The 16,872-nt window shown below is 57.7% G+C and overlaps 1 protein-coding gene across 4 annotated transcripts in view; it reads left to right on the plus strand.

The window, feature by feature from the left end:
- Positions 1 to 16,872, plus strand: part of ARHGAP44 (Rho GTPase activating protein 44) — a 37,059-nt gene continuing 20,187 nt past the window's right edge. For 3 of the 4 annotated variants that reach the window (XM_064151108.1, XM_064151105.1, XM_064151106.1), the window contains exons 1-4: positions 1 to 222; positions 13,922 to 13,961; positions 14,993 to 15,097; positions 15,192 to 15,268. In XM_064151108.1, coding sequence (XP_064007178.1) covers positions 170 to 222; positions 13,922 to 13,961; positions 14,993 to 15,097; positions 15,192 to 15,268 — 275 coding nt within the window. In that variant the 5' untranslated portion in view covers positions 1 to 169. The remainder of the gene's footprint in view (positions 223 to 13,921; positions 13,962 to 14,992; positions 15,098 to 15,191; positions 15,269 to 16,872) is intronic. The other variant, XM_064151107.1, reaches the window with a different exon arrangement.

Consider the following 16,872-nt stretch of genomic DNA (forward strand, 5'->3'; position numbering starts at 1 on the left):
CGCGGCGGGGCCCGGCTCGGCTCGGCTCGGCTCGGCTCGGTGCGGCCCGGCTCGGCTCGGCTCGGCCCGGCCTGGCTGCGCAGCGGGCGAGGATGCGGGAGGGGCGGCCCGGGGCTCGCCGCTGCCCCCCCGCCCTGCCCGCCTAAGGGGCGACCGCGCCGCCGCCACCATGAAGAAGCAATTCAACCGCATGCGCCAGCTCGCCAACCAGACCGTGGGCAGGTAGGGATGGGCACGGGCCCTGCCCGCGTCCTGCCCGCGTCCTGCCTGCTCTGCCCGACCCACAGCCCTCCAGCCCACACTCTGCCTGCTCCCTGCCTGCGCTCTGCCTGCCCCACCGCTCCAAACCAGCATCCTGCCTGCTCCCTGCCAGCCCCACGGCCCCAAAACAGCATCTCTGCCTGCGCTCTGCCTGCCCCACCGCTCCAAACCAGCATCCTGCCTGCTCCCTGCAGCCCCCAAACAGCATCTCTGCCTGCGCTCTGCCTGCCCCACCGCTCCAAACCAGCATCCTGCCTGCTCCCTGCCAGCCCCACGGCCCCAAAACAGCATCTCTGCCTGCGCTCTGCCTGCCCCACCGCGCCAAACCAGCATCCTGCCTGCTCCCTGCAGCCCCCAAACAGCATCTCTGCCTGCGCTCTGCCTGCCCCACCGCTCCAAACCAGCATCCTGCCTGCTCCCTGCCAGCCCCACGGCCCCAAAACAGCATCTCTGCCTGTGCTCTGCCTGCCCCACCGCTCCAAACCAGCATCCTGCCTGCTCCCTGCCAGCCCTACAGCCCCCAAACAGCATCTCTGCCTGCGCTCTGCCTGCCCCACCGCTCCAAACCAGCATCCTGCCTGCTCCCTACAGCCCCCAAACAGCATCTCTGCCTGCGCTCTGCCTGCCCCACCGCTCCAAACCAGCATCCTGCCTGCTCCCTGCCAGCCCCACGGCCCCAAAACAGCATCTCTGCCTGCGCTCTGCCTGCCCCACCGCTCCAAACCAGCATCCTGCCTGCTCCCTGCCAGCCCCACGGCCCCAAAACAGCATCTCTGCCTGCGCTCTGCCTGCCCCACCGCGCCAAACCAGCATCCTGCCTGCTCCCTGCCAGCCCCACGGCCCCAAAACAGCATCCTGCCTGCTCCCCACCTGCCCTACAGCCTAAACCACACACCCTACCTGCACCCCGCCTGCCTCACTGGCCCCATCCCACACTCTACCTGCATCCTGCCTATTTCTTGACTTCTTCCCCTGATCCCTGCCTATATCATGCCAGTTCCCTGCCTGCCTCACTGCCCCGATCCCTGCCTTTTCCCTGCCTGTCCCATTGCCCTCATCCTGCACCCTCCTAGTGTCCTGCCTGTCCCACTGCCTCTGCGCCCTCTACTCCTTGCCAGCATCGCTGCCCCCATGCTAAACTGAGTGCTCCCTGCCTGCATCCTGCCTGCTCCCTATTTCCTCACTGCCCTCATCCTGCACTCTACTTATGTCCTGCCTGCCCCACTGCCCCTTCTCTGCCTGTCCCCAGCTTGCCCTACTGCCCCTAATCCCAAACCTTGCCTGTTCCCTTGCCTACTCCCTCCTGCCTCACTGCCCCTGCCCACTTGCTTGCTCCCTGCCATCCTCCTGCTCCTGACTGCTTTGCTCCCCTGCCTGTCCCTCTGCCCCGATCCTGTACCTTGCCTGCAGCCTGCCTGCCCACCCCACTGCCTTCCTCTGTATCCCTATCCCCTGCCCATCACCTTCCCCCTCACTCAGCTGTTTTCTGCCTTCCCCACTGCTCCTGCTCCCTGCCTGTGCTCTGCCTGCTCCCTGCACTCTTCCTGTTGCCTCTGTTCCTGCCTGCACCCTGCCTACCCTGCTGCCTGGCTTGCACCCTTCCTGCCCCACTGCCAGTGCTCCCAGCCCACAACCTCCCTGTTCTCTGCCCACACCTGCCTGTAGCCTGCCTGCTCCTGATCCCCCTGCTCACACCGTGCCTCACATCCTGCCCCACTGCCTGCACCCTGCCTGCCCCACTGCCCACACCTCCTCCCGGCCCATTCCCTGCCCATTCCTTGCCTCCTCCCCTGCCTGCACCTTGCCTGCCTGTTAGCCCCTTGCCTGTCCCCCTGCACACATCCTGCCCCACTGCCCACCTGCCCCACATTCTACCCCTTCCATCCACTGCTTCCCTGCCTGCCCCTGCCCACCCCCTGCCAGCCCCAGTGCCCGCTCCCAGCGCTGCCGCACAGAGCCACCTGCTGCCCTCATGCTGTGGGGTGCCCCACTGAGCTGCTCCTCCCAGCACCCATGGGTGTCCCCAGCTGGCAGGGTGGGGCGGCAGGGGGCAGCTGGGGTGCAGGCAGCGGGGCTGTGCCCGTGGGGATGCCCGTCGCAGGGCCGGGCCGTGGCGCTGGCTGTTGTGTAATTCCCGCAGCTTTTGCAGCCGGGGGAGGGTTGATTTTCTCCTTCCCGGTGCGGCGCTGGGCACCGGCACTGGCACGGCGCTGGCACAGCTGCGGCGTCAGGGCTCGCTGCGCCTGAGGGCTTGGAATTGCGCTGGCATCCCCTGTGTGCCCCTCGCCCTGTGCCGCCGGGGCTGGGGGTCGCTCGGCTGAGTCGGGAGCTGGTGGGTGGCAGCCGGTCCCGGTGCCGGCTTGTGGGCACGGGGCTAGGGTGGCAGCGGGGCGCTGGCTGCGGGGTTCTGCTGGAGCACGCTGAGGGAATGCCGTATGGATCTGGCTGTGGGATCCTGCTGTGGGAATGGGCTGTGGGATCCTGGTGTGGGAATGGGCTGTGGGATCCTGGTGTGGGAATGGGCTGTGGGATCCTGCTGTGCCATCCTGGTATGGGAATGGGGAGTGGGATCCTGGTGTTGGAATGGGCTGTGGGATCCTGCTGTGTGATCCTGGTATGGGAATGGGCTGTGGGATCCTGGTGTTGGAATGGGCTGTGGGATCCTGCTGTGTGATCCTGGTATGGGAATGGGCTGTGGGATCCTGGTGTGGGAATGGGCTGTGGGATCCTGCTGTGTGATCCTGGTATGAGAATGGCTGTGGGATCCTGCTGTGCAATCCTGGTATGGGAATGGGGAGTGGGATCCTGGTATAGGAGTGGGCTGTGGGATCCTGCTGTGCGATCCTGGTATGGGAATGGGCTGTGGGATCCTGGTGTTGGAATGGGCTGTGGGATCCTGCTGTGCCATCCTGGTATGGGAATGGGCTGTGGGATCCTGCTGTGTGATCCTGGTATGGGAATGGGGAGTGGGATCCTGGTGTTGAAATGGGCTGTGGGATCCTGCTGTGTGATCCTGGTATGGGAATGGGCTGTGGGATCCTGGTGTGGGAATGGGCTGTGGGATCCTGCTGTGTGATCCTGGTATGAGAATGGCTGTGGGATCCTGGTGTGGGAATGGGCTGTGGGATCCTGCTGTGTGATCCTGGTATGAGAATGGCTGTGGGATCCTGCTGTGCCATCCTGGTATGGGAATGGGGAGTGGGATCCTGGTATGGGAGTGGGCTGTGGGATTCTGCTGTGAGAATGGCTGTGGGATCCTGCTGTGCAATCCTGGTGTGGGAATGGGGAGTGGGATCCTGGTGTGGGAGTGGGGAATGGGATCGTGCTGTGGGAATGGCTGTGGGATCCTGGTATGGGAATAGAGAGTGGGATCATGCTGTGGGAATGGGCTGTGGGATCCTGGTATGGGAATGGGGAGTGGGATCTTGGTGTGGGAATGGGGAGTGGGATCCTGGTGTTGGAAGTATGCAGTGGGAAGGCAGTATAGGATCCTAGTTTGGGAATGTGCTGTGGGAATGTTGCATGGGATCCTGGTGTAGAGAATGTGCTGTGGGAAGGCAGTGTAGGATCCTGGTGTGGGATCCTGGTGGGCAAATGGGCTGTGGGAATGTGGTGCAGGATTGCACTATGGGATCACGGTGCAGTGTAAGAGCAGAATGTGGGATCGTGGTGTGGGAATGTGGTGCAAGAAGGTGCTGCAGGAACGCAGTATGGGGTCACAGTGTGGGAATCTGGTGTGGGAGCACAGCACAGGGACACAGTTTGGGAACATGCTGCAGGAATTCAGGTGCGGGAATGTGGTGTGGGAATGTGGTACAGGGACACAGTCTGAGGGTATACTGCAGGAATCCAGTGTGGGCACACGGTGTGGGAATGGTGTGGGAGTGGTGTGGGAATGCCATGAGGGAATGGGATGCAGGGACGTGATGCTGGAATTCTCCATAGTGCATGGAGAAGTAGCAGGAATGCAGGGCAGGGACACAGTTTGCTGCAGAAGTTTGGGGTGGGAGCACCGTGTGGGAATGTGGTGCAGGAACACGGAGTGGGGACATGGTTTGGGAGCAGGCTGCAGGAATTCAGTTCAGGAGCACAGTATGGGAACATCATATGGAAGTGCAAGGATGCATTGTGGGAACACGGTCTGGGAGCCTGCTGTGGGAATTTGGTGGAGAAACATCACGCAGGAGAACGGTGTGGGAATGTGGGGCAAGAAGATGATGCAGGAGCATGGTACAGGAGCATGGTATGGGAATGTGGGGCAAGAAGATGATGCAGGAGCATGGTACAGGAGCATGGTGTGGGAATGTGGGGCAAGAAGATGATGCAGGAGCATGGTGTGGGAATGTGGGGCAAGAAGATGATGCAGGAGCCTGGTACAGGAGCATGGTACGGGAATGTGGGGCAAGAAGATGATGTAGGAGCATGGTGTGGGAATGTGGGGCAAGAAGATGATGCAGGAGCATGGTACAGGAGCATGGTGTGGGAATGTGGGGCAAGAAGATGATGCAGGAGCATGGTGTGGGAATGTGGGGCAAGAAGATGATGCAGGAGCCTGGTACAGGAGCGTGGTATAGGAATGTGGGGCAAGAAGATGATGCAGGAGCCTGGTACAGGAGCATGGTATGGGAATGTGGGGCAAGAAGATGATGCAGGAGCATGGTGTGGGAATGTGGGGCAAGAAGATGATGCAGGAGCCTGGTACAGGAGCGTGGTATGGGAATGTGGGGCAAGAAGATGATGCAGGAGCCTGGTACAGGAGCATGGTATGGGAATGCAGTTTGGGAATAGGGGGCAAGAAGATGATGTAGGAGGATGGTGTGGAATGTAGCGCAAGGATGCGGTGTGGGAATGTAGTGCAGGAGCATGGTACTGAGAATGTGGTGCAGGATGCTGGCATGGGAACACTGGGAGTGGCAGGGAGTGGCCAGAGGAGGCTGTTTTGAGTGTGGCACCCAGCCTACTTTGCCCTCCAGACACACTGGGGAGGTGTGGCATCCCCCACCCACACTGGAGGGCTGCAGGTGGGGGTGACCCCAGGTGTCACCACCACCTCCCAAGAGACATGAGCCGGGCACACACACCCCCTACCACTCCAAAACGATGCTGCCATCCTCATTCCTGTATGCCCAGGGAACAAGGGCCATGCCAGGGCCATGCCAGGCTCCCCACAGCACCCAACCAGCAGTGGCCGTGGGGCTTGGAGCTTCCAAAGCCCAAACCTTCTGAGGAGTCCTCTGTGAGGCCAGCTCCATGGAGCAGGGCTCAGAGGGAGCTCCAGGACTGTCCTCTTCCTCAGCCCCATTCCATTGGATTCCACCTCGGGCACAGGAGGATCTTTATCCCTCTTCCAGCAGCCCTCTCCAGCTGGATGGAAATGGGGAGTAATAACAGATGGGAAGAGGGAATCATAGATAGAAACAAGGAATAACAGATAGGAGTGAGGAATCATTGATGGAAGTGAGGAATGATTGATGGCCATAAGGAATAATGTGTGGAAATAGGGAATAGGAGATAGAAATAGGGAAAAGTGAAAGGAAGCAGGGAATAATACATGGAAACGAGGGATAATACATGGAAATGAGGGATAATATGTGGAAATGGGAGATAATATGTGGAAATGAGGGATAATATGTGGAAATGGGAGATAATATGTGGAAATGGGAGATAATATGTGGAAATGAGGGATAATATGTGGAAATGAGGGATAATGCATATGAATGAGGAATAATTCATGGAAATGAATAATTAATGGCCATTAGAAATGATTATAAGGGATAATAGGTGGGAATAGCACAGGAATGATAGATGAAAATAGGGAATAATAAATGAGAATCATAAAAGGGAAAAGGGAATAGTAGATGGAAATGGGGGGATAGTAAAGGGAAGTGAGGAATAATTAATGGAAAAGAGGAATAATAAAGGGAAGTAGTGAATAATAAATGATAAGAAGGGCAAATAGTTGGAAATGGGAATTAATAGGTGGAAATAAGGAGTAAATGAATGGAGATAAGGGATAAGTAAATGGAAATAAGGAATAAATGAGTGGAAATAAGGAATAATACTGGAAGTAATCATGGAATGGTTGGTGGTGTCTCTCCCTGGGACAGTGGGGTATGTGAGCTGTAACCCTCCAGGGCCTGGGGGATGTCCCCTCCTGCTTGTCACTAGACCCCAGGGGGCCACCATCACCCTCTGATGCCAGCAGCCCTGAATCTTGGGCTGGGTACCACAGGGGTGGCTGCTGCCCTGGGGCTGGGCTCTGCACTGCACATGGAGGTTGTCCCCCAGGGGCAGTAAGACTGTGTTGGTGGCAGTGGTGGCATTGGTGGCATTCAGTAGGGACACTGAGCCTGTGGTGGTGGCAGTGATGGCACTGGTGGCATTCAGTGGGGACAGTTAGCCTGTGTTGGTGGCAGTGGTGGCATTGACAGCATTCGGTGGGGACAGTTAGCCTGTGGTGGTGGCAGTGGTGGCATTGAGTGGGGACAGTTAGCCTGTGGTGGTGGCACTGGTGGCATTCAGTGGGGACAGTAAGCCTGTGGTGGTGGCAGTGGTGGCACTCCTTCCAGTGGAGCCTGGCCCAGGAGAGCCTGCAGCATGGGAGGCTGGGCTGAGGCTGTGTCCTGTGGGAGCATGGGGACAGTAGTGATATGTCCCCAGCCACCCTGCAGCCCCAGCCTCTGAGGGCTTTTCCTGCCCTTGGTGGAGTTCTTGGCTTAGAAAGAGGGGATTAAAAAGGCATCTGGAGGGGAAATCCCCATCTGAGGGCTGCCAGCAAACCCTGGCAGGGGACTAGCAGGAGCAGCCCTTTGTCCCTAACCCCCTGACCCTACCACATGTGGCACTGGTGGGAGCAATGTGTGGCAATCTGCAACCCAGGGACAGGGTTCAGCTGCATGGGCAGCAGGTGAGGATGGGGCAGGTCAGGGTTAAGATCAGGGTTAGGGTCAGGGTTAGGATCAAGGTCTGGACACGGGCCAGAGTTAGGGTTAAGGTTAGAGCCAGAGTCAGGGTTAGGACCAGGGTCAGGGATCACGCTTCAGGTTAGTGACAAGGTCAGGATAAGGTCTGGGGTGAGGATTAGGGCTGTGATCAGTGTCAAGGTTAGGGTCAGGACCAAGGTTAGAGTTGGGATCATGATCAGCATCAGGATTAGAGTTAGGGGTAAGGTTAGTGCCAAGGTGAAGATAAGGGTGAGGGTCAGAATCAGGGTTAAAATCAGGATCAAAGCTAGGGTCAGGATCAGGATTAGAGTGAGGGTTAAGGTTAGTGCCATGGCTGGGATAGAGGTTAGGATCAGGGTCAGGTGAGGATGCTGAGTGCCATTTCCTTACCCCTCCAAACTGGATCTTCACCTCCACTTGCTGTCCCATTCCTTCGCTGCTCCCATTGTGATGCCAGGGGTGAGCAGGAACCCCCTGGGCAGAGCAGCAGGGGCTGGGGGACCCAGTGTGAGTGTGTTGGGGTCAACTGGAGCACAGCTCCTTCTGCTCTGCCCTGAGCACATTGCTTGTCTGATTTTGCTTCTTTATTGTAGTTGGGTTTTTATTTAGCAGTCCAACTGGGGATGCTTGTCCCAGCCCAGACTCATTCTTGATCTCCAGTTTTGGGGACAGTTGCTGTGACCAGCACCAACAGCTCTGTGAGCTGTCCAGAGCTGCCTCAATGTGGAGTTGTTTTCACATCAAGAATAGAACAGCCACAGGCAGGATGGCTCAGCTAGGCCCATGGCAGGCAATGGAGGACACAGGGAAGGGTGGCTTGAGGGATTTGGTTTATCCTTCTGCTCCTTTCTGAGCATCTCGAGGTGTATCTGTCATCCCAACATGTATTCATCATCTAAGGTGCATTCCCCATCCCAAAGTCCATCCTCCATCCCAAGGTTCATCCTCATCCCAAGGTGCATCCCCATTCCAAGGTGCATCCTCCATCCCAAGGTTCATCTTCATCCCAAGGTGCATCCCCATCCCAAGGTGCATCCCCATTCCAAGGTGCATCCCCATTCCAAGGTCCATCCTCCATCCCAAGGTTCATCCTCATCCCAAGGTGCATCCCCATCCCAAGGTGCATCCCCATTCCAAGGTGCATCCCCATTCCAAGGTCCATCCTCCATCCCAAGGTTCATCCTCATCCAAGGTGCATCCCCATCCCAAGGTCCATCCTCCATCCCAAGGTGCATCCTTATCCCAAGGTGCATTCTGGGCTGGCTGTGGCTGTGGTGGCTGTTGGTGCTGCTGGCTCTGCAGTCCCAGGACCTCTTGCTCTCACTCCAGAGCCTTTCAGCACTGGGATTTTGTCCTCTGCAGCAAAACCCTTCAGCAGGAACCAGGAATGCTCCATTCTGCACACACAGAGAATAAGGACAGAGCGAAAAACAGCCCCACCTGGGATTTTTCCAGTGGGATTTCCAGGAGGGAGCAGAACACTTTAAATAGCTGCCATCCAGCCCTGCACTTTGGGGGTGCTGGTGGCTCAGCATCAGCATCCCCCCACAAAGGCTTTTTGGCACTGCTGGGTGACACTGTGCCCCAGATGATGCCAGCAGCAGCCTTGGGGATATTTTTATCCTCGTTTCAAGGCAGCAGAGCTGACAAACTGGAATATTCATGGAGCAGGAGGAAGGCTTTGTCCCTGCAGCCAGCAGCCCTGAGACCCTGAGCCTCCCAGGCTGAGGGTTCCTCTGCTGGGGATGAGCTGGCAGTGAGGAGCAAAGGGCTCTGGGCATCCTGTGCCCAGGGGATGCCAGCACAGAGCTCACAGCTGGGGAAGAAGCAGGAGATGAGGAAAAGAGGCTTGGAAGTGTGCCCTGGATTTCCCAGCAGTGGGCAGAAGGATGGAAGAAAGCTGGAGCAGCACTTCCCACTCCTCTGCATGTTAGCCCATTTTCCCAGCCTGGCTCATCTGAAGGCAGCTGAGCTGCTGGCGCCTTAGCCATGGCACTGTGCCCATTGAGTGGGCATCACTGTGGGTGTGGGGCACAGAGAGGGTCACTACATGCCACCCAGTGGTGAGGACAAGCTCAGGGTGAGCTGGAGGGGCTATCTGGGTGGATGCTGCAGCTTGGAGTGGCCTCCCCCAGGGAGTTCCAGCAGCAGTCTGGGGATGAACGTATTTGATGTTTTTCTTCTTGCCTGCAAAAAAGGCACCAGGAGGAATCCTCAGCCCTCTTTGGCTTCCTCCAGATCCTGGTGCTGAGCTGTCAGCCTGTGTGTCCCTGGAGCTCTGGTGATGAGGAGGCAGAGCTGGGACACTGTGGTCCTTGCACCATGCAGCATGAAGCAGGCTGGATGCTGGGCTTCGGAGGCTTTCTCCTCCCTCCAGCACACCCCACAGGTGTTCAGCAGCTGCTCTGGGTGGCCTGGCTGAACCTCTCCCTCCCACCACCACAGCTGACCTTGGTAGCTTGAGGACCTTGACTCTTCCCTCGGGTACCACTCCCCAGCATGTGCAGCAGCACCAGAGGAAGATGTGGGCAGAGCCAGGATGGTGCCAGGCACCAACACTGAAGTGTTTGAAGGCCAGGCTGGCTGAGGCTTTGAGCAACCTGGGCTAGTGGCAGGTGTCCCTGCCTGTGGCACAGGGATTGCAACTCAATGATCTTTCCCACTCAAAGCCCTTCTGTGCTTCTGTGACCTCCATGTGGGATGAGGAAGCAGATCCAGGAGCAGTCCTCTCCTACTCAAAGCCCTTCTGTGCTTCTGTGATCTCCATGTGGGATGAGGAAGCAGATCCAGGAGCAGTCCTCTCCCACTCAAAGCCCTTCTGTGCTTCTGTGACCTCCATGTGGGATGAGGAAGCAGATCCAGGAGCAGTCCTTTCCCACTCAAAGCCCTTCTGTGCTTCTGTGACCTCCATGTGGGATGAGGAAGCAGATCCAGGAGCAGTCCTCCTCTCCTACTCAAAGCCCTTCTGTGCTTCTGTGATCTCCGTGTGGGATGAAGAGGCAAATCCATGCGTGGGAGTTGATGCTTGGGGTGGCCTTGGCCAAGTCCTGGTGCCTCCCTCTGGCCATGAGGCTATTTTTAGGCTGGAGCAAAGAGAGCTCAGGGAAGTGCCTAGCGTCAGCGATTAAACAGGGATGGGATATTGGTGAGAATGTGGTAGTGAGGAGGTGGCCATGGATGGAGGGGGAAAGGGGTATTTTGGGCAGGAAGTTTGGGCAAGGGGGTCCTTGGGGCATCCTGGAGATGCTCAACCTCCAGAGACACATCCTTGTTCCTGCCCATCCCCATGCTGGATTCACACTCACAGACTGCATCGGGTTGGAAGAGAGCCTCAAAGGGCATCTTGTGCACTACCCCTGCAGTCAGCAGGGACACCTCCAGCCCAGGGCCACATCAAGGCTGATGTAGAGTGTTTTCCAGGGGCAGAGCCTCAACCACATCCCTGGGGACATTCAAGATCAAACTTATGCTGCCCACCAGCACAGCCAATCAGGGACACAGGGGTGGGTGGCTTGAGGGGTTGGGTTTATCCTTCTGCTCCTTTCTGAGCATCCCAAGGTGCATCCCTCATCTCAACATGTATTCATTATCCCAAGGTGCATCTCCCATCCCGAGGTGCATCCCCATCCCAAGGTTCATCCCCATCCCAAGGTGCATCCCCACCCTAGGGTTCTTATCCATCCCAAGGTTCATCCTTCATGCCAAGGTGCATCCTCCATCCCAAGGTGCATTCCCATCCAGAGGAAATCCTGCCATGAGATCCCAGTTGTGCTGGAGTTTTGCTGGCTCAGGGTCAAACCCAAGGCTAGAGGCTTCTCATCTTGGTGCTTGAGCAGCAGGTAAGGGCAGTGGTGGGGACTCAGAGCAGTGGTTGGTGCTAGATGGTCCAGACAGAGGGAGGTGGCTTCCATCAGGAGGTGCTGCAGGAAAGAGCTCAAATTGCTGTCACTCCCCAGACTATGGAAGGAGCTCATGGGGTTGTTTGTCTGGAAATGAAGGAAATCTTCTTGCATAGTGCTGATTTCTGCTGGCAGTGAGGAGTGTCTGCAGAAAACAACCGAGTTGTAGCTCCATCTCCCATCCTTTTGCTTTTAACTCTCCTAGTAACTGTCCTTGGGAGTGTCTGATGCTGCCTGGGGCTGAGGGTTGCCTGGATTTGTGCTGGAATAAACACCTCCAAGGTAGAAATCTGGAGGGCAAGGGCAGGACAGGCTTTAATTTGCCCAAAGGAATGGTGAGGGAAGGCATTGGGAGTGGATAATCCTGACTGCCTCTCCATGGGGTGCTCCCATGGGATATAACATATAAAACTAGGAAGTTGGGGGGGGGGGGGGGGGATTAGGGACCAGACAGAGAAATCAAGAGGTCCCTGCACCCCTCTTCTGGGTACTGTTGCTTGCTGAGGCCACATTGTATGAGCCAAACCCATGAGCAAACTCAGGGACTCAGGTGCCTGGGGGAGGTCCTGTCCCAGGCTGGGAGTTCTGACTTCATCCACCTTGGGAGCCTAGGGGATGGAAACAGCCACGGAAACATAAACTGGAGAAGAGAGCTGCCCAGAGCTGATACTGGCATAAACAAGCTGATGGGAGGTTGACCATGAGCCAACAGTGTGGTCTGGTGGCCAGGAAGGCCAAAGCTATTCTGGGGTGGATTAGAAGGACTGTGGTTAGTTGGTCAAGAGAGGTTCTCCTGCCACTCTACTCTGCCCTGGTGAGGCTGCACCTGGGGTACTGTGTCCAGTTTTGCCCTCCCCATTTCAAGAGGGACATAGAACTGCTGGAGAGAGTCCACCACAGAGCCACAAAGATGCTGAAAGGAATGGAGCAGCTCTGTTAGGAGACCCTGAGGGAGCTGGGGCTGTGCTGCTTGGAGAGGAGACTGAGAGGTGACCTCAGCAGTGGTTATAAAGGGTGAGTGGCAGGAGGCTGGAGCCAGGCTCTGCTGGGTGATGCCCAGTGACAGCACAAGGGGCAATGGTGGAAGCTGAGGCATAGGAAGTTTCATTTAAACATGAGGAGGATTTTTTCCCTGTGAGGGTGACAGAACCCTGGAACAGGCTGCCCAGGGGGTTTGTGGAGTCTCCCTCTCTGGAGATATTCAAAACCTGCCTGGATGTGTTCCTGTGTGATCTGCTCTAGGTGACCCTGCTCTGGCAGGGGGCTTGGACTGGATGAGCTTTGGAGGTCCCTTCCAGACCCTAACATTCTGTGATGCTGTGTGAAAGTGGTGGACAGAGGAGATGGTTTATTGGTGCCTCCTCTGGCGTTTGAGCCATGAGGTGTTCCAGCCACCAGGGCACTGCTGCATGTGTCAGACCCTTGAGCATTATTTGTGGGTCCAGGGTTGTGCCATCAGCACCAGCAGTGGGGCAAGGAAGGGGACTGTGGGTGCTAGGAGGGGCTGGGGTAGATTGAGGGTGCTGGAGAGGAACTGAAGTTCCTCCAGCAGAGAGGAACATCAGACTGAAGTGCTGATGTTGGGATGGAGGAATAATGAGGATAGGCTGGGGCATGCCAGGAAGGGCAGGGGAGTGCTGTGGGCGAGCTGGATGGTGTTGGGTAGGAACTAAGGGATGCTGTGGATGGATTGGGTGGTAGGTTGGACTCCATGATCTCAAAGGTCTTTTCCAACCTGGTTAATTCTGTGAGTCTGTGGTTGGAGGCATGCTGGGAATGGACTGGGAGATGATGAGGGTGGGCTGGAGAGTGCCTGGAGGGGCTGAAGAATGCCAGGAGGAGCTGCAGAAAGCAGGAGGAACATCTCTGCTAGAGCCAGACATGTTCCCAGCACTGGTTCCTCTTGAGGCTGTTAAGGAGTTTCTGCAGGGGCACAATTTTGGAAGCAGCTTTGTGGCCTGAACTAAGTGCTGGAGGCACAGGGCCCCACACCTCTCCTCGAGTGGGAGCTTTGCCAGCCAAAAGGGTTCTGAGGTGCTGAGGTTCTGTGGTGCTGTTGGCTTGTTGGCTTCACATGGCAATAGCCCTGGGGAGCAGCTTGTTTTGGGCTCTGGGTGGCTTTGGAGATGCCATTTGGCTCTCAGGCTCCTGGCTGCAGTTCTCAGCTCCTGGAGTGCTGTTGGTGGGACCAAGTCCAAAGACAAGAGGAATTGCAGGTGGGGGTGGCAGGAGAGCAGCATAAGCACCGCGGTGGGCAGGGGTGCTGCAGGTCCATGTGATGGGTTTGTGTCTCCTCCCAGCACCCCTGCCTGGCAGAGGCAGCAGCTGACACAGGCCCTGGTGTGATGAATCCAGCTCTGAGGAGCAGCAGGAGCGGAGAAGCTCCCAGGCAGCAGCTGCCAGTGCAGATTCCATCGGCCTGAGGAGGCTCAGTGGTGCGGATGGGTTGTGTCCTTGGATTCTGAGCACTCAGGGTGTGCCAGAGCCCAACATGGCCAGGGAGCTGCTTCCCTGCCTCTCCACACAGCACTGCCTGCATCCTCCTGGGAATGCAGCATCCCTGCTCTGCTGGGGATAATGGAAAACCAATGGGGAGATGAGAAGAGGAGAGGTGGGATGTGGCACGCTCACGGTGAGCCGTGAAGATGCTCCAACCTTGGCGTAGTGAGGAGGTGAGGTGATGGCTGGTGGGGCCAGAGAGCCTTAAATCACCTGGCAAAGCACCTCCAGCCATGCCTGGCACCACAGTGTGAGACCTGGCACTGCCATGTGTGCCAGCCCCTTTGTCCACTGTTTGTGTTTGTTCTTGTCTTGCAGGGCTGAGAAGACAGAAGTTCTGAGTGAAGATCTCCTGCAGGTGAGGACCTTTGCAGCTTCTCCAACTCACACTCAGGATGGCCATGGATGCTCAGGCACCCACCCATGAGTGCTTGATGCTGCAGCAGCTCCATACCGTGGTGACCTGAGGCAAAGAGATGGGCTAGGAGGAGGAGGAGGAGATGAGGAGCGTGGGAATGTCACTGTCTCCCTCCCACTTGCTCTGCCAGCCTTTTCCCAGCCTGGTTTTCAGGTCAGCTGGAATCAGATCCAGCCTGGGCTGTGCCAGGACAGCAACCTGAGACAGCCAGCAGGATTGCGGGCACCTGCAGCTGCCCTCTCTGCTGCAGAACCTGCCCTGGGGACAGACTGTGTGGCAGCAGGGGACAGCCCCCAAGGCTGGTGGATTGGACTTTCCCCAAGGGTTAGGTGACTTCAGCAAAGTAGCTTGAGCCAAAAAGCTCCTATGGTGCCATGGAGCATCACAGTGATGCTCAGGGGACATTTTGGACCCTTGGGGACAGCTCATCTTGATGCTTTGTGCTGTAGGAGCACAAAGCCCGGGGAGGGAGGTGGCTGAGAATATGCCAGCAGAGGCACCTGAATTCCTGACTCCATCACTGAGGTCCATCCCTGGGGTTTCCACCTCACACAGGCCCTAAGTGACCACTTGTGGCTCAAGCACCGATGAGCCAACAGCTGCCCAGCTGTGGTGGGGGTGCTCAGCCCTCCTCCTTCTCCATCCTACTGTGGGCATCCCCCAGTCTGGCTACTGATGTGTTATAGAATGTCAGTGCCAGGACAAGGGGCAATGGGCTCAAAGTGGAACCAAGGAGGTTTCATCTGACCAAGAGCTGAAAGTTCTTTGTTGTGAGGGTGCTGGAGGCCTGGAGCAGGCTGCCCAGAGAGGTTGTGGAGTCTCCTTGTGTGGAGAGCTTCCAACCCCAGCTGGGCATTGTGCTCCTGGGCAAGCTGCTGTGAGTGCCCTGCTTTAGCAGTGGGGCTGGAGTGGCTGCTGGTCAGAGGTGGCTGCCACGGCCAGCAGTGAGTGATGCTGTGCTGCCCCCGCAGGTGGAGAAGCGGCTGGAGCTGGTGAAGCAGGTGACGCACAGCACTCACAAGAAGCTGGCAGCATGTCTGCAGGGCCAGCAGGGCCTGGACGCCGACAAGCGCTCGGTGAGGCATCGGCAGGGCCCGGGGGGTGCCCGGGCAGGGGTGGGGACAGGTGGCGGTGGTGGCAGGAGGGGACACGCAGCCGCTGTCGTTGCAGAAGAAGCTGCCGCTCACCACTCTGGCCCAGTGCCTGATGGAGGGATCGGCCGTGCTGGGAGAGGACTCGCTGCTGGGGTGAGCCGTGGCTGGGGGTCGGCGCTGGGATGCTGCTGGGGTGCCAGGATGTTGTCAGGATGCAGGGATGCTGCAAGGATCCTGGGACGCTGCTGGGGTGCCAGGATGTTGTCAGCATGCAGGGATGCTGCAAGGATCCTGGGACGCTGCTGGGGTGCCAGGATGTTGTCAGGATGCAGGGATGCTGCAAGGATTCTGGGATGCTGCTGGGGTGCCAGGATGTTGTCAGGATGCAGGGATGCTGCAAGGATTCTGGGATGCTGCTGGGGTGCCAGGATGTTGTCAGGATGCAGGGATGCTGCAAGGATCCTGGGACGCTGCTGGGGTGCCAGGATGTTGTCAGCATGCAGGGATGCTGCAAGGATTCTGGGACGCTGCTGGGGTGCCAGGATGTTGTCAGGATGCAGGGATACTGCAAGGATTCTGGGATGCTGCTGGGGTGCCAGGATGTTGTCAGCATGCAGGGATGCTGCAAGGATTCTGGGATGCTGCTGGGGTGCCAGGATGTTGTCAGGATGCAGGGATGCTGCAAGGATTCTGGGATGCTGCTGGGGTGCCAGGATGTTGTCAGCATGCAGGGATGCTGCAAGGATTCTGGGATGCTGCTGGGGTGCCAGGATGTTGTCAGCATGCAGGGATGCTGCAAGGATCCTGGGACGCTGCTGGGGTGCCAGGATGTTGTCAGCATGCAGGGATGCTGCAAGGATCCTGGGACGCTGCTGGGGTGCCAGGATGTTGTCAGGATGCAGGGATGCTGCAAGGATTCTGGGATGCTGCTGGGGTGCCAGGATGTTGTCAGGATGCAGGGATGCTGCAAGGATTCTGGGATGCTGCTGGGGTGCCAGGATGTTGTCAGGATGCAGGGATGCTGCAAGGATTCTGGGACGCTGCTGGGGTGCCAGGATGTTGTCAGCATGCAGGGATGCTGCAAGGATTCTGGGACGCTGCTGGGGTGCCAGGATGTTGTCAGCATGCAGGGATGCTGCAAGGATCCTGGGACGCTGCTGGGGTGCCAGGATGTTGTCAGCATGCAGGGATGCTGCAAGGATCCTGGGACGCTGCTGGGGTGCCAGGATGTTGTCAGCATGCAGGGATGCTGCAAGGATCCTGGGACGCTGCTGGGGTGCCAGGATGTTGTCAGGATGCAGGGATGCTGCAAGGATTCTGGGATGCTGCTGGGATGACAGGATGTTGTCAGCATGCAGGGATGCTGCAAGGATCCTGGGACGCTGCTGGGGTGCCAGGATGTTGTCAGGATGCAGGGATGCTGCAAGGATCCTGGGACGCTGCTGGGGTGCCAGGATGTTGTCAGCATGCAGGGATGCTGCTAGGATCCTGGGACGCTGCTGGGGTGCCAGGATGTTGTCAGCATGCAGGGATGCTGCAAGGATTCTGGGACGCTGCTGGGGTGCCAGGATGTTGTCAGCATGCAGGGATGCTGCAAGGATCCTGGGACGCTGCTGGGGTGCCAGGATGTTGTCAGCATGCAGGGATGCTGCAAGGATCCTGGGACGCTGCTGGGGTGCCAGGATGTTGTCAGCATGCAGGGATGCTGCAAGGATTCTGGGATGCTGCTGGGGTGCCAGGATGTTGTCAGGATGCAG

The sequence above is a fragment of the Pogoniulus pusillus genome, chromosome 11, assembly GCF_015220805.1.
Source record: "Pogoniulus pusillus isolate bPogPus1 chromosome 11, bPogPus1.pri, whole genome shotgun sequence".
In the NCBI taxonomy this organism is placed as follows: Eukaryota; Metazoa; Chordata; class Aves; order Piciformes; family Lybiidae; genus Pogoniulus; species Pogoniulus pusillus.